This window comes from Salmo trutta, chromosome 14 (genome assembly GCF_901001165.1).
Source record: "Salmo trutta chromosome 14, fSalTru1.1, whole genome shotgun sequence".
Taxonomy (NCBI): Eukaryota; Metazoa; Chordata; class Actinopteri; order Salmoniformes; family Salmonidae; genus Salmo; species Salmo trutta.
The window spans coordinates 57,391,616-57,412,216 of NC_042970.1; the positions used below are offsets into that span (position 1 = coordinate 57,391,616).

At 41.2% G+C, this 20,601-nt stretch overlaps 1 protein-coding gene across 2 annotated transcripts in view; it reads left to right on the forward strand.

The window, feature by feature from the left end:
• cpne1 (copine I) overlaps positions 1 to 20,601 on the forward strand; it is a 30,798-nt gene that overhangs the window by 6,651 nt on the left and 3,546 nt on the right. The window contains exons 2-14 of one of the 2 annotated variants that reach the window (XM_029776491.1): positions 7,151 to 7,282; positions 9,247 to 9,426; positions 9,576 to 9,650; positions 9,770 to 9,841; positions 9,967 to 10,050; positions 13,232 to 13,321; positions 13,532 to 13,627; positions 14,180 to 14,266; positions 15,052 to 15,111; positions 15,614 to 15,747; positions 16,235 to 16,289; positions 16,377 to 16,428; positions 19,931 to 20,064. In XM_029776491.1, the coding sequence (XP_029632351.1) occupies positions 7,151 to 7,282; positions 9,247 to 9,426; positions 9,576 to 9,650; positions 9,770 to 9,841; positions 9,967 to 10,050; positions 13,232 to 13,321; positions 13,532 to 13,627; positions 14,180 to 14,266; positions 15,052 to 15,111; positions 15,614 to 15,747; positions 16,235 to 16,289; positions 16,377 to 16,428; positions 19,931 to 20,064 (1,251 nt within the window). Of the gene's footprint in view, positions 1 to 7,150; positions 7,283 to 9,246; positions 9,427 to 9,575; positions 9,651 to 9,769; positions 9,842 to 9,966; positions 10,051 to 13,231; positions 13,322 to 13,531; positions 13,628 to 13,695; positions 13,795 to 14,179; positions 14,267 to 15,051; positions 15,112 to 15,613; positions 15,748 to 16,234; positions 16,290 to 16,376; positions 16,429 to 19,930; positions 20,065 to 20,601 lie in introns of both variants that reach the window. The other variant, XM_029776490.1, reaches the window with a different exon arrangement.

Genomic DNA, 20,601 nt, shown 5'->3' on the forward strand with positions numbered 1-20,601 from the left:
CGGGCCTACTTGTACTTATTCCTGTCTTCGATATCTCTGTGTGTGATAGCCCTTGGTGGAGAATGATACATATTACCATCATAATTAGAACAGTAAAAAGTGATTTGACATAACCGTGGTATATGGTCTGATATACCACGGCTTTCAGCCAAGTCAGCATTCGTGACTCGAACAAGGTGTATATAATTGTAAATAAATCCCTTGAAAGTTGGACAGTGATGAAAGTTGGACAGAGGATCTCAATCTCTGAGCAAGGAACACTTGGGTGAACAAAAAGAATGTTAAGCTATTTTCTGACAGTTGTGCTATTATGTGCCAGATGTTAAGACTACAAACTGTTATAAATGGCCCATTTGCGAGATTGACTTGTCATTTCAATAAACATAGACTACAGACTAAAATCTGGGTTTATGATTGTAATTGAACTTTGACATGGTTTGCTTAGATAAAGGCAGGTAGCCGATTGCCCCTGAAATGCCTATTATTAAACATGAATAGCGTGAAGATTGAGGTAAGAAATAGTCTGCTAGAATAGGCTACTGAGGATTGGGTCATAATCAGTAAATTAAATATGAATAATAATTACAGTACCAGTCAAAAGTTTGGACACCTACTCATTCTTATTGGTGTCTTTTAGTAGTGGTTTCTTTGCAGCAATTTGACCATGAAGGCCTGATTCACGCAGTCTCCTCTGAACAGTTGATGTTGAACTCTGTGAAGCATTTATTTGGGCTGCAATCTCAGGTGCCGTTAATTCTACTGAATTTATCCTCTGCAGAAAAGGGAACTCTGGGTCTTACTTTCCTGTGGCGGTCCTCATGAGAGCCAGTTTCATCATAGTGCTTGATGGGTGTTTGCGACAGCCCTGGAAGAAACTTTCAAAGTTCTTGAAATTTTCTCTATTGACTGACCTTCATGTCTTAAAGTAATGATTGACTTTTGTTTCTCTTTGCTTATTTGAGCTGTTCTTCCCATAATATGGACTTGGTATTTTACCAAATAGGGCTATCTTCTGTATACCACCTATACCTTGTCTCAACACAACTGATTGGCTCAAACGCATTAACCTCTCCACCTGCGGGGCACACTCGCCAACAGCCAGTGAAATAGCAGGGCGCCAAATTCAAAACAAAAAAAATCTCATAATTCAAATTTCTCAAACATACTATTATATCCCATTTTAAAGATACACTTCTCGTTAATCCAACCACACTGTCCGATTTCAAAAAGGCTTTACGACGAAAGCATAACATTAGATTATGTTAGGACAGCGCCTAGACAAGAAAAACCACACAGCTATTTTCCAAGCAAGGAGAGGCATCACAAAAACCAGAAATACAGCTAAAATGAATCACTAACCTTTGATCTTCATCAGATGGCACTCATAGGACTTCATGTTACACAATACATGTATGTTTTGCTTGATAAAGTTCATATTTATATCCAAAAACCCCATTTTACATTGCCGTGTAATGTTCAGAAATGTTTTGCCTCCCAAAACATCAATTTACAGAAATATTCATCATAAACGTTGATAAAATATACAACTGTTATTCAAAGAATTATAGATACACTTCTCCTTAACCTCTATGGGACCGGCGGGACAAATTCGTCCCACCTACGTAACAGCCAGTTGAATCCTGTGGCGCGATTTTTAAAACGTTTGAAATGCTATTACTTCAATTTCTCAAACATATGACTATTTTACAGCTATTTAACTTCTTGCCGTTCCCCTAGGATAGGGGGCGCCACAGCGCATTTTGGGAAAAAATCGTTCCCATTTTCAACGGCCTACTAATCAAAGTCAGAAGCTAAGACATGCATATACTTATTTTATATGGATAGAAAACACCCTAAATTTTCTAAAACTGTTTGAATGGTGTCTGTGAGTATAGCAGAACTCGTATGGCAGTCAAAACCCAGAGACCGATTGAACCAGGAAGTGGAAATCTGAATTGTGGACTCGACTTCACAGCCTTCCCTATAAATCACAACGTAAAAAAATGAAAATTGAGCACTTTCCAGTGCTTCCACTAGATGTCCCCAGTCTTTACAAAGTGTTTTGAGGGTTCTACGGTAGAAACTCAGTGAAAGAGACGATGTGGCAATTGGTCACAGTCGGAGGGCCATGAGCATTGTGACGTTGGCGGCCGTGTCTGCCCCCACCTTTGGAAGTTTTTTGAAACACAATGAAATCGTCCCACTTGAATCTGATTGGCTTTCTTGTTGAAACAGGCCCTGACGATTTCTTGATACAACGTTTGACATGTTTGAACGACCCTAACTTACCGTAAACAGTCATTTTGCGTTAGACAGCTGCCGCCCACGGATCGACTTTTGATTACAGCCTTAGGACGCGCTAACAAGAGGAAGCTAATGGAACATAAAGCATGGACTTTTTCGACCGAAAATACATTTGTCATGGACCTGGGACATCGGGAAGGGATTTCTGATGAAGACAACTAAAGGTGAGGGATTATTGGCGATATTATACAATATCAGATGTTACGTGTTCAAATGTTCAAAGATGGCGCCGAGTTAGGTTTTCGAGCTCAATTTCTGGGTATCGCATCCCATTTGATCTCAAAGTGTGATTACCCTGTAAAGTTAATTTAAAATCTGTTTTGACTGGTGTTTTCAAGAGATATTCATCTATAAATCTTAGATTGACAATATATATTAAAAAAATCGTTTTCGAATAGTAATTTATAAAATTGTAGCAGTGTTTACCGGGACGCATTATATGGGAAAATAGTTAGTCAACCTCAGGTGCCGATGTAAAATGCTGTTTTTATATAGAAATATGACCTTTATTGAACAAAAGATTGCATGCTGTGTGTAACATGATGTCCTAGGTGTGTCATCTGATGAAGTTTGTAAAAGGTTAGTGCTGCATTTAGCTGTTTTTTGCCTATATGTGATGCGTGTGCTTGGTTGGAAAATTCATATGATGCGATTTTTACAAAGTACTCCTCTAACATAATCTAATATTGTGCTTTTCCTGTAAAACCTTTTTGAAATCGGACAACGAGGGTCGATTCAAGAGAGGTGTATCTATAAAACGATATGAGACAGCCCTATATTTGAAAAAAAAAAAATATTGAATTTCGTTATGCTAATGTCGCTAGGAGTTTTCGCTGGAAAATGATCCCGCTAACGGGATGAGACATTCAAGAGGTTTTAAAGACAAGACTCTCGTTAATCTAACCACACTGTCCGATTTCAAAAAGGCTTTACAACGAAAGCAAAACATTAGATTATGTCAGCAGTGTACCCAGCCAGAAATAATCAGACACCCATTTTTCAAGCTAGCATATAATGTCACAAAAACCCAAACCACAGCTAAATGCAGCACTAACCTTTGATCTTCATCAGATGACACACCTAGGACATTATGTTATACAATACATGCATGTCTGTTCAATCAAGTTCATATTTATATCAAAAACCAGCTTTTTACATTAGCATGTGACGTTCAGAAAAAGCATACCCCCCGCAAACTTCCGGGGAATTTACTAACAATTTACTAAATTACTCACGATAAACGTTCACAAAAAGCATAACAATTATTTTAAGAATTATAGATGCATTACTCCTCTATGCACTCGATATGTCCGATTTTTAAAATAGCTTTTCGGATGAAGCACATTTTGCAATATTCTAAGTACATAGCCCAGCCATCACGGGCTAGCTATTTAGACACCCACCCAGTTTAGCCTTCACCAAAATCACATTTCCGATAAGAAAAATGGTCTTACCTTTCCTGTTCTTTGTCAGAATGCACTCCCAGGACTTCTACTTCAATAACAAATGTAGGTTTGGTCCCAAATAATCCATCGTTATGTTCCATCAGCGACGTTTTGTTTGTGCGTTCTAGACACTATCAGAATGGTAAATCATGGTCGTGCGCATGGCGCATAACGTGACAAAAAATTCTAAATATTCCATTACCGTACTTCGAAGCATGTCAACCGCTGTTTAAAATCAATTTTTTTGCAATTTATCTCGTAGAAAAGCGATAATATTCCGACCGGGAATCTGCAATTAGCTAAACAGCCAAAGGAAAATACTGCACGGGGTCGAATCGGGCACGCGCCTAATTCCATTGTCCTCTGATGTGACACTTGGAAAAGGAGATAATGCGTTTCAGCCTGAGGCCGCCTAGTCATCGTTCAGGTTTTTCCCGGGTTCTGAGAGCCTATTGGAGCCCTAGGAATTGTCACGTTACAGCTAAGATCCTGACTCTTCAATAAACAGAAGCAAGAACAACAACACCTTGTCAGACAGGGTACTTCCTGCATGAAACCTTCTCAGGTTTTTGCCTGCCATAGGAGTTCTGTTATACTCAGACACCATTCAAACAGTTTTAGAAACTTTAGGGTGTTTTCTATCCAAACCTGAACAATAATATGCATATTCTAGCTTCTGAGTTGGTGTAGGAGGCAGTTAAAAATGGGCACATATTTTTTCCAAAATTCTCAATACTGCCCCCTAGCCCGTAGAGGTTAATGCAACCGCTGTGTCAGATTTCAAAAAAGCTTTATGGCGAAAGCAAACTTTGCAATAATCTGAGTACAGCACTCAGACATCAAAACAAGCCATACAGATACCCGCCATTTGAGTCAACAGAAGTCACAAATAACTTTATAAATATTCACTTACCTTTGATTTTCATCGGAATGTACTCCCAGAATCCCAGTTCCAGAATAAATGTTCGTTTTGATAGATAAGGTTAATCTTTATGTCCAAATACCTCCATTTTGTTCGCGTTCAGTGGAGTAATCCAAATGCACTGTGCTCACGCAGTAAGTTCAGACAAAGTCAAAAAAGTTATATTACAGTTGGTAGAAACATGTCAAACGATGTATAAAAACATCCTAAAGATTGATTCTATCATAAATCTTCCATAATATTCCAACCGGACGATTCCTTTGTCTTCAGAAATGAAAAGGAACACACCTAACTCTCACGGGAGCGCACGAGATTGAGCTCATGTCATTTTCTCAGTCATCTGACTCCATATGCTCTTATTCTCTCCCCATTCACAGTAGAAGCATGAAACAACGTTCTAAAGACTGTTGACATCTAGTGGAAGCCGTAGGAAGTGCAAAATGACCCCACAGACACTGTGTATTAGATAAGCAATCACTTGAAAAACTACAAACATCAGATTTCCACACTTCCTGTTTGGATTTTTTTCTCTGGTTTTTGCCAGCCATATGAGTTCTGTTATACTCAGACATCATTCAAACAGTTTAAGAAACTTCAGTGTTTTCTATCCAAATGTACTAATACATATCCAACCTTCTGGGCCTGAGTAGCAGGCAGTTTACTACGGGCACGCTTTTCATCCGGACGTCAAAATACTGCCCCCTACCCAAGAGGTTAAGAAGGAAAGAAAATTCCACAAATTAACTTTTAACAGGCACACCTATTAATTGAAATGCATTCCAGGTGACTACCTCATGAAGCTGGTTGAATGCCAAGAGTGGGCAAAGTTGTCAAAGGCAAATGGTGGCTATTTTGAAGAATCTCAAATATAAAATGTGTATTGATTTGTTTAACACTTTTTTTTTTGGTTACATGATTCAATGTGTTTTGATGTTTTCACTATTCTACAATGTAAAAATAAAGAAAAACCTTTGAATGAGTAGGTGTCAACTTTTGACTGGTACTGTGTGTGTGTGAATAAATATGTGTATATTAGTTGAAGTTTACATACACCTTAGCCAAATGCATTTAAACTCAGTTTTTCACAATTCATGACATTTCATCCTAGTAAAAATTCCCTGTCTTTGGTCAGTTAGGATCACCAGTTTATTTTAAGAATGAAATGCCAGAATAATAGTAGAAAGAATGATTTCTTTTTTCATCACATTCCCAGTGGGTCAGAAGTACATCCACAGGTACACCAATTGACTCAAATGATGTCAATTAGCCTATCAGAAGCCTCTAAACCCATGAGATAATTTTCTGGAGTTTTCCAAGTTTAAAGGCACAGTCAACTTAGTGTATGTAAACTTCTGACACACTGGAATTGTGATACTGTGAAATAATCTGTCTGTAAACAATTGTTGGAAAAATTACTCTTGCACAAAGTAGATGTCCTAACCAACTTGCCAAAAATATTGTTTGTTAGTGGTTGGAAAAACGAGTTTTAATGACTCCAACCTAAATGTATGCAATCTTCTGACTTCAACTCTGTGTGTGTATATATGTATGTATACACACACACACACAGGGCCCTTTTTAATTACGTCACTTTTTTGAGCTGATGTAGGCATTGAACGGGGCACCTTGCTCACGCCCGGAAGGCAGTCCGGTTCCAAAGCAAGTGCAATCAACTTTCTCCTGGTGCACAACACGCCTACTGGGTGCCTTGGCCAGATTAATCGAATCCCCTCAATGAGAGAAGATTTGAAATAGACAAGATGGCGGTGTACACTTTGTTGGATTACTTCCTGTAACAAAACAATTATTTCATTTAATAACGTCACATTTTCTGAATTCAAACAAAACCCTCTGCAACTAGACATGGACGTTTAGAAGACATTTGGTTTGTCTTCCAAATCGGAAATTGAGGAAGTATCGCCGTTCTCTGCTACACCAAACAGTATCTAACGTGACTGCTAATGGAGCATCGCATCCCAGCCCATTACAATCTTCTAGCTAAGAACCTGTTCCCCTTTTTTTATTTTCTCTATGCCGACCTGGTTGAGACTCACTCATTCTCAAAATTGCCATTTTTACTGAGCAGTGTACGTTAAAGCAAAGCCTGGGATATGGGAAGCGGTTAATGGTAATTTTTTAATTCATATTATTTATTCCTCAAGAATATAATTTATAAATGCCTCATGGGCTGTCTTTATCATAACCAAACATATAAGGGTTCGTTACTCGATTTGTTTATAAACAACAAGAATGTAAACTGCTTCAAATATTTTTTTTTAAATGTAATGGACTGTCGGTCCCTGCATCTGGAGCGTTGTCTATGAATTTGAGAGGATTTTAATTTCCCTGGCACATTCCCTTAGCGGTATACCAAAGCAAGTGGCAGGGACCCTGTTATTGTTTTTAATTGCAGACTTTAGCTTTTAATATAGTCATAGTTGATCTGAAATCTTGTTTTTTTCTTCCTGTCTTTTTTCAGATGGCTACTCAATGTGTGTCAAAAGTAGAACTCTCCATCTCGTGCAGCAATCTCCTAAACAAAGACGTTGGATCCAAGTCAGACCCACTCTGCGTGCTGCTGCAGAGCATTGGGGATGACAAGTGGACCGAGGTAGGGAGAAAGTCTAACTAATTTAAACATTTTAATAATTGGCAACGTTCAGTGAGGTCCAAAGGTATTTTGACTAGAGGTCGACCGATTATGATTTTTCAACGCCGATATGGATTATTGGAGGACCAAAAAAAGCAGATTCCAACGCAGGACACATTAGATAAACTAGTAATAACTACACATGGTTGATGATAACTAGTGATTATGTTAAGATTGATAGTTTTTTATAAGATAAGTTTAATGCTAGCTAGCAACTTACCTTGGCTTCTTGCTGCCCTCGTGTAACAGGTAGTCAGCCTGCCATGCAGGCTCCTCGTGGAGTGCAATGTAAGGCAGGTGGTTAGAGCGTTGGACTAGTAACCGGAAGGTTGCAAAAACGAATCCCCGAGGTGATATTGTAAAAATCTGTTGTTCTGCCCCTGAACAAGGCAGTTAACCCCCGTTCCTAGGCCGTCATTGAAAATAAGAATGTGTTCTTAATCTGACTTGCCTAGTTAAATAAAGGTGTAAAACAAAATAATAATCGGCAAATCGGTGGCCAAAATACAGATTACCGATTGTTATGAAAACTTGAAATCGGCCCGACTTAATCGGCCATTCCGATTAATCGGTCGACCTCTAGTATTTGGCACGTGACATCAAATTTGTTTTGATTGGTAATTTAACCTATTTCTAGTGCATTTGATATTACCTATATGGTGCAAAATTGCTGGGAACGTGGCTGGCAAGTGAGCAGCGTCACATATGCCTAAAATAACATTGTGTGACTGTGTTTGGTTTGGGACCAGTTCTTGCGGTAGCAGGTGGGAGTCGGACAGAAAGCCAGCGGGTGCGGTATGAAAAGCTGCGGGTGCAGGTAGAAGCGGGATGAAGAAATCGGTCCGGCGCAGACCTCTACTGTGCACCATGACAGTGACACCTGTAAAGTTAGAGCTGTTTATTACCATGTCAGTGTGAAAAGTGGGGAATTAGCTATGGAAACTGACAGATCAATAACCTTACATTGCCATACTGAGTAATAAAAACTCACATTGCACAGAGAGAACGTCACAATCACTTTTCAATTGTTCGGCCGATGGTTTCATTCAGGTTTAGTGTAATTTAGGCAAAAAGAATAGCTAATGTTTGCCATTTGTTGGCCAGCTCTCTCTAACTGTACATCAACTGGCGAAAGCTACCCAAGTTAATTTACTTCTGTTAAAATGGGACCTAACAAAGGCTACAAAACATGTCCATACAAATAACAGATGTTAGTAATATTTAGCCACTTCATATCGCTATCTATCTAACAGATAGCTAGAGGCTTGAGCTGACCAGGCTGTGGTAGCTACTGTAGCCAATTTATTCACCTCAGTCGAGAAGGGATGAAACATTAGCTAACGTTACACGTCGGTAATAGCTCAGCACTGTGAATAAACATGCGTTTTTTTTCTGTTAAGTTAAACAGAAGTTACCTTGCCAGCCACAATCAACTGAAGAGTAGCCAGTTTCTGCTCTTCTTGCATGACCCGTCCCCAGTGAAAGTTGCGCCCCTGGAATCAATGCATCAACAGGAAAAAGCTACCCAAGTTCATTTACTTCTGTTGAAATGGTGGGTGAATACTCTCAAATTAAAGCTGACAGTCTACACTAATCTCATAATGGCTCCCCAGTGGCGCAGCGGGCCACTACAGACCCTGGTTCGATCCCGGGCTGTATCACAACCAGCCGTGAACGGGAGTCTCATAGGGCGGCACATATTTGGCCAAGCGTCGTCCGAGTTAGTAGAGGGTTTGGCCGGGGTAGGCCGTTATTGTAAAATAAGAATTTGTTCTTAACTGACCCGCCTAGTTAAATAAAATCGTTTCAAATCTAAAGTGCTGGAGTACAGAGACAAAAATAGTCACTTTCCAAATACTTTTGGACCTCGCCGTATATACTCAAATGGCCTATTGTTTGTTGATGTTTTCTGTTTCTCTATACAGTTGGACCGCACAGAGAAGGTTGAAAACTGCCAGGACCCCGAGTTCTCCAAGAAGCTGCTCCTGGACTACCACTTTGAGAAGGTGCAGAAGTTGAAGCTGGGTGTCTATGACATAGACAACAAGTCTGTCGATCTGAAGGATGATGACTTCCTGGGGGGGGTTGAGTGCACACTGGGACAGGTGAGGATCTAAGAATGTGTGGACCAATTAGTCCGCATCCTTATTATACATTGTGTACATATTTTTTTTCCTTAACTGTAAACTTAACCCAATGTTATAGAATTTCTATATGAATGATGGTGTGCCTCCAACAACCAACCATTTTTCAGATTGTGTCCAGCAAGACATTTACCAGACCTCTACAACTGAAGAAGGGGAAGCCTGCAGGCAAAGGCACCATTACTGTAAGTATTTAACTGGCTGTGTAAATGGTGTGATAACAAACATAAGGCTAATGCAAACATTGTCTTGAGATGATCAAATTAGAGAATGAATTTGCCTTAAATTGTGTGTTTTTTTATAGATTACTGCTGAGGAGATAAAGGATAACAGGGCCATAGTGCTGGAGGTGGAGGCTAAAGGCCTGGATAAGAAGGTACAATAGAGGCACTTCTCAGTGCAGTCTTTTCAAATGGAAAGTGGCCTACTTTTAATAAACAGTCCTGAATTCTCTCCCGCCCATTACTTATTCCCCAGTGCTCATGGTTGTCTCTATTGCAGGACTTGTTTGGGAAATCTGATCCATTCCTAGAATTCTTTAAGCAAGGAGATGATGGCAAGTGGCAGCTGGTTCACAGAACAGAGGTACTTATCACCATATTTGTTTGGGATAGCTGCAACCCAATATGTCGAACAGAGACTGGGTATGTCAAAAAGAAAGTAGGCTTATTGAAAGCGCACATGTAATTGGTTTCTGTCAGTTCTTGCCAGCGAGTGCAGAGATTCGGGCAGACACGGCTGTAGAGAGGAAGGCTCATCGAAGTTGGTGAAACTCAGAATGAATGTCGTAAAATCACTCATACATTGGTAAAACATTGCATGTATCTTAACATCTTAATGTGTTGTGAACATTTGACATCTATCGCGTTTAATTGCTACCGAGAGCAAGGTAAAATATTAAACTTGTCGATGTCCAGTTTCTAAACACCAATAGCAAGTTTGCTCAACGGCTGACTTAAGAGTTTGCCTGCCCGCCGGCTACAAGTTTGATGATGAGCTGGTGACAACCAATTTACAAAGTGAGCGGGCAGAAATGGCTTACAGCAGGATTTTTCAATTCCGCTCCTGGAGGGCCGAAACACTTTTTTTTTTTTTTTCTACCTGATCGTTAATTGCACTCAACTGGTGTCCCAGGTCTGAATCAGTCCCTTATTAGAAGGAGTGGATGAAAACCCAGTAAGTATTTTGGCCCTCCCGGACTGTCATTTAACACCCCTGGCCTACCTTCCTACCAGTCTGATACCAGCACATTATATCAGCAAAGTCAAATTGGGATACACTGGTTGCAGATCTTTGTGTTGTCACAATTGCTTTTTTTGTTGTTTTTTTGCGCTGTGTATGGGAACTCAACTGCTTTAGTAGTCATGCATTTCCTCAAGGAAAATGACTACGAGACTGAATACTCATCGGGTGTTCATGACACAGAATACTGCTAATAAATTGTCATGTTTTGCTTTCATAAAAAGCCTAAAATTTGGCCGGATGGCAACCAATTTTTCAACCCTTGTATTGATCAGCCTGTTGCGTGTGTGTGTTCCCAAACAAGGACCAGTTGCGCTCTGATGCGGCTGATGTTGGTGGGATTTGAAGGATGATGGAGGCAACAGGGGAAAGAGTTTCAGATCCACAAAGTTCATTCCACCAGGTGGCTGATGAGATATGTTGGCACGACTGCCATATTGCATCTCCATCCCAAAGCCCTTGCTTGGAAGTGTACTTCACCAGACTGCCAAGAACCTTGCCCTCATCCAGGCCAAGGTGGCGAGACACGGTAGTGATAACACCATGGGCCTCGTTAATCTCTGCACCAGACAGGATGCTCTTGCCAGCATACTTGGGGTCCAACGTGTACGCTGCCGCGTGTATGGGCTTCAGGCAGAAGTCTTCCCGCTTTCTGATGTATTTCAGAACTGCAGTTTCCTCTGCTTGGAGCAACAGTGAAGTGGGCAGGGCAGTACGGATTTCTTCTCTTACATCTGCAAGCAGAGTCTGAACATCAGGCAGGATGGCATTGTCTCCCTCAAGCCTTGCAATGGCTACTGCTGTAGGTTTCAGGCTGCTTACCACTCTCCCAAAATACATCATCCAGGAGGATCCTCCTGATGGGGCTGTCCATATCCTGATGGGGCTGTCCATATCGGCAGACTGTGATATGGCCATTTCTTGGAGAGACTCCTTCAACTCCAGGAGACTGTCAAACATGATGACAACACCACCCTAACGGGTGTTGCTGGGCAGCTTCAATGTGGTGCTCTTATTCTTCTCACTTTGCTTGGTGAGGTAGTTTGCTGCTATAACTTGATGACCCTTCACATACCTAACCATTTCCTTGGCTCTCTTGTAGAGTGTAACCACTGTTTTCAGTGCCATGATGTCCTTGAGGAGCAGATTCGATGCATGAGCAGCACAGCCGATGGGTGTGATGTGAGGGCAGGACTCCTCCACTTTAGACCAAGCAGCTTCATGTTTACATTATTCTGTCACCAGTGCAAATACCTTCTGTGGTCCAAGGTCATTGACTGCATTCAGCTCATCTGCAATGTAGAGACTAGTGTGTCTGTCCCGTGTCTGTGCTCTTGTAGAATACTGGTTGAGGGGTGGAGTTGATGTAGTGCATTATTCCTTGCCCACGAACATTCAACCAGCCATCAGAGATGATTGCAATACAGTCTGCTTTCTCTATGATTTGCTTGACCTTCACTTGAACTCTGTTGAACTCTGCATCCAGCAAATTAGTAGATAAAGCATGTCTGGTTGGAGGGGTGTATGCTGGGCGAAGAACATTCAGAAATCTCTTCCAATACTCATTGCCTGTGAGCATCAAAGATGAACCAGTTGCATACCCAGCTTGAGCAAGACATTCATCAGCCTTTCACTGACTACGTTCCTCCATTGAGTAAAAAAAAACTTAGAATTCCAGGAGGACCATGAGCTGTTGCTATCGATAAGGTGTCTTCATCATTTTTACCTCGAATAGAGGTAGAGGGACTTTTGTCAGAGGTTGCTTGTGAGCACCGAGGGAACTTTATGCACTTGGCCAGATGATTCTGCATCTTTGTTGCATTCTTCACATATGATTTGGCACATTATTTTCAAATGTACACAGCTTTTCATTCTACTTTAGCTGCAGGGAAATGTCTCCACATCAGATAGTGCCCGTGGCATTTTTCTGTAAAGATTAGAAAACAATGAGTAAAAAAAATAATACAATTCCATGTACAGCCCCAACAGGTTATTAAGTTAGAAATGATTTAAACACTTTGCTGTAGGCTACTCTTTACTAGTTAACAAAAATTAATGTATGTCATATAAAATATATACACCCCTCCCAGTATTGTAATCAAAACTTACCAGAAAGCATGTAGTCCTTGGCTCAGACAGTGTAGTGTGGGCTTAAAGCATCTCATTAGTGTGCAAGATCTTGAGAATCAGCTGCACATGTGATGGAAGAATGTACTGTGCATGCAGAGGGTTGCAATTCCATTGAATTGTGGGTAGTTTAACCAAAATATGCCACAAGACCTAGAATTGCCTTATGTGTATCCCACAAAAAAGATTCACTGTTAAGCTACCTTTTTTTGACGAATTTAAGCAAAATTTCTGGAAAGTTCCCGATGCTTTGCAACCCAAGTCTCTCTTATCCAATGTAAAAAATGTTATGAAAAAAAATACAATTAAACATTTTGTTACATAAGACCAATTTGAGCCGGTCGGTCACATTTGAACTTTTTTTATTTAACATTCTTTTTTGTATTTATTTTGTTAGGTTGTCAAGAATAATCTGAGTCCGTCATGGAAGAAATTCACTGTGGCTCTGCAAACATTCTGCAACTGTGACATGAGCAAACCAATCAAGGTATTAATAGCTAAAAGACCATGGCATTTGGCAGACCTGCACTAGCATGTAGAGAACTTTCAGAGCTTATGGTGTCCTATAGAACCGGTTGAATTAGATATTGTGACTACAAAAAAGTTGTTTTGTCTTGATATAACCTACAGCCCTATTGTTATGGTATCTCTGACCTACTGTAGCCCCAGGGCTTACCTGTGTGTCTGTTACTGGCAGGTCACTTGTTACGATAAGGACGAAGACACCAGTTCAGATATGATAGGCGAGTTTACTTGCACTACCCGCCAGCTTTTGGATGCTAAAGACCGTGCGGTGAGCCAAAGAGAACCTCTCTGTCCTTTTGTCTCTTAAACTCCCTCTCTCCTGTACCCCTTCCCCAGGTCCACTGCTCTGATTATGATAGTGATGGCTCGCATGACCTTATCGGTGTTTTCCAAACTAATGTGTCTGAGCTGCAGAAAGCTGCCCATGGTTCGCCGGTGAGACCATGTATTTTTCTTCTAGCACTTTTACTTTTTGCTTACCTTACTATTAAGCTTCTGTCTCTCTATTGGTCCCACTTGACATGAAATTGTAAAGATACCATGTTGCATGAATTTAAAGTTGTTTTGTGTAATTAATTGTATCCCACTACACAGTAACTTCACTAATTCTTCATTATATATATATTTTTTTTGCCAGTTTCTGAGTACAATTGAATCATTGTTCTGTGCCTTTACAGTATAGATACCATATGCATTATATATTAATTACATGTGTAAGAGCTGAGCAGCTTAATGTAAAGTGTTTCTGCGTCATGTATCTAGTCATGGTGATGGTAGTTTTGTATTTGAGGAAGTTGTATATATTGCCCATTGTGATCAGGTGGAGTTTGACTGTGTCCATCCAGAGAAGAAGAAGAAGAAGAAGAGTTACAAAAACTCTGGAGTAATCAGTGTCAAGGGCTGCCAGGTAGGTTATAATTATACTGAACAAAAATATAAAACCAACATGCAACAATTTCAACGATTTTACTGAGGTACAGTTCATAAATGGAAGTCAGTCAATTTAAATAAATGAATTAGACCCTAATCTATGGATGTCACATGGGTGGGCCTGGCTCCCAGGTGGGTGGGTCTATGCCCTCCCAGGCCCACCCATGTGAAAACCAACAGATTAGGGCCTAATTCATTTATTTAAATTGACTGATTTCCACCCACTGGGGTGCCAGCCTCAGCCAATCAGACCATCCCGCAGGTGAGGCCAGATGTGGAGGTCCTGGGCTAGTGTGGTTGTACGTGGTCTGCGGTTGTGAGGCCGGTTGGACATACTGCCAAATTCTCTAAAACATTCCTGTAATCAGCATGCCAACTGCGCGCTCCCTCAACTTGAGACATCTACGGCATTGTCTTGTGACAAAACTGCACATTTTAGTGTCCTTTTATTATCCCCAGCACAAGGTGCACCTGTGTAATGACCATGCTGTTTAATCAGCGTCTTGATATGTCACACCTGTCAGGTGGATGTATTATCTTGGCAAAGGAGAATCTCACTAAAGGGATATAAACATGCTTTTTTTGCATATGGAACATTTCTGGGATCTTTTATTTCAGCTCATGAAACATGGGACCAACACTTTAAATGTTGCATTTATATTTTTGTTCAGTATAATTGCACAGTAGCTTATCATTATCCCTTGGATTTTAACCTATTTTTAAAAGTGAATACTTCTAAAGCAAATTGTAATTTCCCCCTAGATTCAGGCACAGTACACATTCCTGGACTATGTCATGGGAGGTTGCCAAATAAATTTTACGGTAAGTGCAGGCTCTTCAGTTACAATCAGAAGTAAGGGGTTGAAATTTTGTTTATTACCTCATGTCCAAAACTCAAGCAATATGTTTGATGGATTGAAAATGTGTGATGTGGTTGTCCCACCTAGCTATCTTAAGAGGAATTCACTAACTAAATCGCTCTGAATAAGAGTGTCTTCTAAATTACTTAAATGTCAAATGTGAACGGCTGAGGGATGGGGCTGGAGAAATGTAACCACTCTCAAAATAGACGAGTACAGATTTTGTTTACAATTACAGCAATTACAAACAATTGAGTAAAACAAGCTTATATTTGCAGTTCTGATGTGGTACGGCAAATAGACTAAGCTCATGAGGCATTTACAAGTTCTTTAAGACTCAATGGCTAGATCTATAAAATTCCAAAATGTGATGTACCATTCCCGGATTGCTTCTCTAAATAAGTCTTTATTTTAGCTTTTTGTACCAATTGGACCATCACTCATGGTTCCTATATTTTTCTAAGGTGGGCATTGACTTCACTGGATCAAACGGCGACCCTCGCTCTCCACAGTCCCTGCATTACCTGAGTCCTGATGGTCTGAACCAGTACCTGTCGGCCACATGGTCAGTGGGCCTTGTGGTCCAGGACTATGACACGTAAGAACTTTCTGCTCAGTAGAACGCCGAAGAGGGAGTAGATTAATAGATGGCTACATTCAGATTCCCTACCCTTCTCCTCAAAGTGTACACTTGTTCACCCCCCCCACGCATTTAAAATAAATTATCTGGTGTAACGAATATGGTGGGTACGCTCTCCAGCCCATGCTGACACCAGTTCAATGCTGTTAAGTTTATGAAAGGAAGAGGGAAGTGCACATTTTGGGGGAGAGGCGAAGGGAATCTGAGTACAGCAACTGACATAAATATGTCTTGACTTCCTGGTTGGGCAGATTTAGGTCATGGAAATGTTTAGCCGTAAGGATCATTACCAAATTATTATTTCTATAGAGGTGGGGACCTAAATGGACTAACATGGCAGGTTTGGCATGTTACTCTCTTGTATTGAGGCGTGGACAACATCCCTCCATTGTTTTCATGATCATTGTGATAATCTACTCAAATCAAGTTTTATGCGCTTCCTCAGTGACAAACTCTTCCCTGCCTTTGGATTTGGAGCTCAAGTTCCCCCAGACTTCAAGGTTAGATAGAAAATAAAAGAATCATGGGTAAATATTTCAGGAAAACACGTTTTATAAGTTAGTAAATTGTTGTTATTAACCCTGCAGGTATCCCATGAATTTGCACTGAACTTCAACCCAAGTAATCCTTACTGTCAAGGTAAATATTTCCCTTCTGTGAAGTGTGTATGTTAATATAATCCATGTCCATCAGCATGACTATCACCTCATGTTTATTAATCTAACCTGTTTAGATAAAATGAAACCATACTCTGCCTGTTGTTGGCCTAGATGCATAATGATTTATTCATTCATTTATTTGCCATTTTAAACATATAAACCTACAACGGCCATACTCAATACGGACCTTACTCAATACGGACCGAACAACACCAAATGTATTTATTTCTCAGTCAACTGAATGCGCAGCTTAGTTCTTAAAACCGTGGTTGTGTGTGTAACCTCCACTATCAAATTGTATTTGTCACATGCGCTGAATACAACAGGTGTAGACCTTACTGTGAAATGCTTGCTTACATGCCCTTAACCAACAATGCAGTTTTAAGAAAAATACCTAAAAAAAGAAAACAAATGGTTAAAGATCAGCAGTAAAATAACAATAGCGAGACTATGTACAGGGGGTACCGGTACAGAGTCAATGTGCGGGGGCACCGGTTAGTCGAGGTAATATGTACATGTAGGTAGAGTTATTAAAGCGACTATGCATAGATGATAAACAAAGTAGCAGCGGGGGGGTGGGCACAATGCAAATAGTCTGGGTAGCCATTTGATTAGATGTTCAGGAGTCTCATGGCTTGGGGGTAGAAGCTGTTTAGAAGCCTCTTGGACCTAGACTTGGCGCTCCGGTGCCGCTTGCCATGCGTTAGCAGAGAGAACAGTCTGACTAGGGTGGCTGGAGTCTTTGACAATTCTTAGGGCCTTCCTCTGACACCGCCTGGTATAGAGGTCCTGGATGGCAGGAAGCTTGGCCCCAGTGATGTACTGGGCCGTACGCACTACCCTCTGTAGTGCCTTGCGGTCGGAGGCCGAGCAGTTGCCATACCAGGCAGTGATGCAACCCGTCAGGATGCTCTCGATGGTGCAGCTGTAGAACCTTTTGAGGATCTGAGGACCCATGCCAAATCTTTTCGGTCTCCTGAGGGGGAATGGGTTTTGTTGTGCCCTCTTCACAACTGTCTTGGTGTGCTTGGACCATGTTAGTTTGTTGGTGATGTGGACACAAGGAACTCTCAACCTGCTCCATTATAGCCCCGTCGATGAGAATGGGGGCGTGCTCGGTCCTCCTTTTCCTGTAGTCCACAATCATCTCCTTTTGTCTTGATAACGTTGAGGGAGAGGTTGTTTACCTGGCACCACACGGCTAGGTCTCTGACCTCCCTATAGGCTGTCTCGTCGGTGATCAGGCCTACCACTGTTGTGTCATCTGCAAATGTAATGATGGTGTTGGAGTCGTGCCGTCATGAGTGAACAGGGAGTACAGCAGGGGACTGAGCACACACCCCTGAAGGGCCCCCGTGTTGAGGATCAGCGTGGCAGATGTGTTGTTACCTACCCTTGCCACCTGGGGGCGGCCCGTCAGGAAGTCCAGGATCCAGGTGCAGAGGGAGGTGTTAAGTCCCAGGGTCCTTGGCTTATTGATGAGCTTTCAGGGCACTATGGTATTGAACTCTGAGCTGTAGTCAATGAATACCATTCTCACATAGGTGTTCCTTTTGACCAGGTGTGACAGGCCAGTGTGGAGTGCAATAGAGATTGCATCATCTGTAGATCTGTTTGGGCGCTATGCAAATTGGAGTGGGTTTTTGGGATAATGGTGTTAAATGTGAGCCATGTCCAGCCTTTCAAAGCACTTCATGGCTACAGACGTGAGTGCTACGGGTCGGTAGTCATTTAGGCAGGTTCTTGGGCACAGGGACTATGGTGGTCTGCTTGAACAATGTTGGTATTACAGACTCAGTCAGGGACAGGTTGAAATGTCAGTGAAGACACTTGCCAGTTGGTCAGCGCATGCTCGGAGTACACGTCCTGGTAATGCATCTGGCCCTTGTGAATGTTGACCTGTTTAAAGGTCTTACTCACATCGGCTGCAGATAGCGTGATCACAGTTTTCCGGAACAGCTGATGCTCTCATGCATGTTCCAGTGTTACATGCCTCGACGCAAGCATAGAATTAATTTAGCTCCTGCGAATGACAGGGATGAGGGCCTGTTTGGGGGTCTGCAGTAAATCCCTCGTCAAACTCATTAAATAAAAATGATTTGTCCAGTTCAAGGCAAGTAATCGCTGTTCTGATGTCCAGAATCTCTTTTCGGGCATAAGAGACGGTAGCAGCAGTATTATGTACAAATTAGTCTTCTGTTTCCATCTACGACACATAAGCTTTGCAGGACTCGTTATAAGGGAGTGTGACGCATCCAGACAATGACTGTGGAATATGAATTGATTCTCCACAGAAGATAATACACAAAGATTGTTTTATGATCATCCCTGATGTTTGCCTAAACTTTCCAATACCTTTTCTAATGCATTTCAATCACTTCAAAGCATATTGACTGCCACTGTTAACGCAATAGTTGTCAGTAGACCACGAGTGACAGCATCCACAATAATTAGTTGATTGCTTTTGCCACTGCCATAATGAGTTAGCATTGTCCAAAAATGAATGTAATCCATGGTACCGATGTTGGCAAAGCTGCATTGCAAGCCGAAACTTCCTTAAACTGTTTGGTAGCGTTGATACTTTAAGAACCTTTTCATGTTATTTTCCCCACGGGAATGTAGTTATTTTTGCAGTAATATTCCAATGATCTGTGAGTTTGTTCACAGCTGGTAGTCAATCCATGTCTGAGATTACAATGCAATACAACTTTATTGTCAATGTTAAAGCAAACAACAGAAACAGATGTGGCTGTGAGACTACAGAAGAAAATGAGTTGTTTTGAGTAACAAAATTCCAGCAGTATGCACATAAACAAATCCCTGCAAACTCCACTAACTACTGAATTTAGTTTAAAGTGTTTTTTAGGAAATTTCTCCTAATGCAGCTTTGCTAACATCGGTACCATGGATTACATACATTTTTGTGGACGATGCTAACTCCTGGCTGTGGCAAAACAGATTATTGTGTTCTGGCCTACACACACCTCAAGGTAAGAGACATTTGACCCAAACATACATTTTGGATGAACTATCCCTTTAAGTCCTTGTCCGTTGAAGGCCATTGGTTCAGTGTACTTTTGTCATACAGATAACTATGCAACCACATTTGTTCTTCAGCAATGTCACAACTTTGCACTTTTTTTGCAGTAAAGTTTAATAATCAATGTTGTACTAAAATAGCAGTAGCCTACTATACAAATTCCTGCACTAAGGCACATTTTCAAAATAGTTTTTGTTTTTAATTAATTAAAATCTAATTAGTCTCATTTTATGTATTTACCAGTATTCCTCAAAACATTTTATGCAAAAACATGTAACCCAAGTCATAAAATGTACGATAAATTACAATATCCATCCGGACCGTTGCCGCCTAGGAAATGTGTGTGATTGAACCTTCCCAAATAGTATTTGAGTATCACTGACCTACACAATATACACCAGTTCTAGCTCAAACTGTGGCCCTACGTGTTGATATGTTGCAGGGGTCCAGGGGATTGTGGAGGCCTACCGCATGGCCCTACCTCAGGTGAAGCTCTACGGTCCCACCAACTTCTCCCCCATAATCAACCACGTGGCAGGCATCGCGTCAGGGGCGGCACAGCAGAACAACGCATCGGTGAGTCTAGACCACATGCAACACCTCTTCCCCCTCATCTCATTAAAGGTTATCTTCACTTCTTCGGCTTACCTTTAAAATAGACTATAACAATATAATACATGAGACTTGTATAGCGCTTTTCAAGGACCCAAAGTCGCTTTGCAATTGTAGAAATTAAACAAAAAAGAGACTAAACAAAAACGTGAATAAAGAGGGGTGGGCTCCAGGAAGGGAATGTGAGGCTGCCTGAGACTCCGGCCCATTCATCATCCACAAAGGATACTACAGCTGGCTCGGGTCCATTTGGCCCCACCACCCTTCGATCCTTGACAACTTTCAGTGTCCATGCTACCTGGGCTAACAACAAATGTAGAATTACTGATGCTAGCATTGGATGTGCTCGTGGAAGCAGAACAACTTGTCGTCGACAGGTGCAGGTGTAGTACTACCAGTAGAGCTGGTATGAGTCTCTATAGGCGCAGGCCTTTTTTTTACCATTTATCCATTTTCAAGCAAACGGAATAAGCAGCAGCTACGTTTGGCTACATACGGATC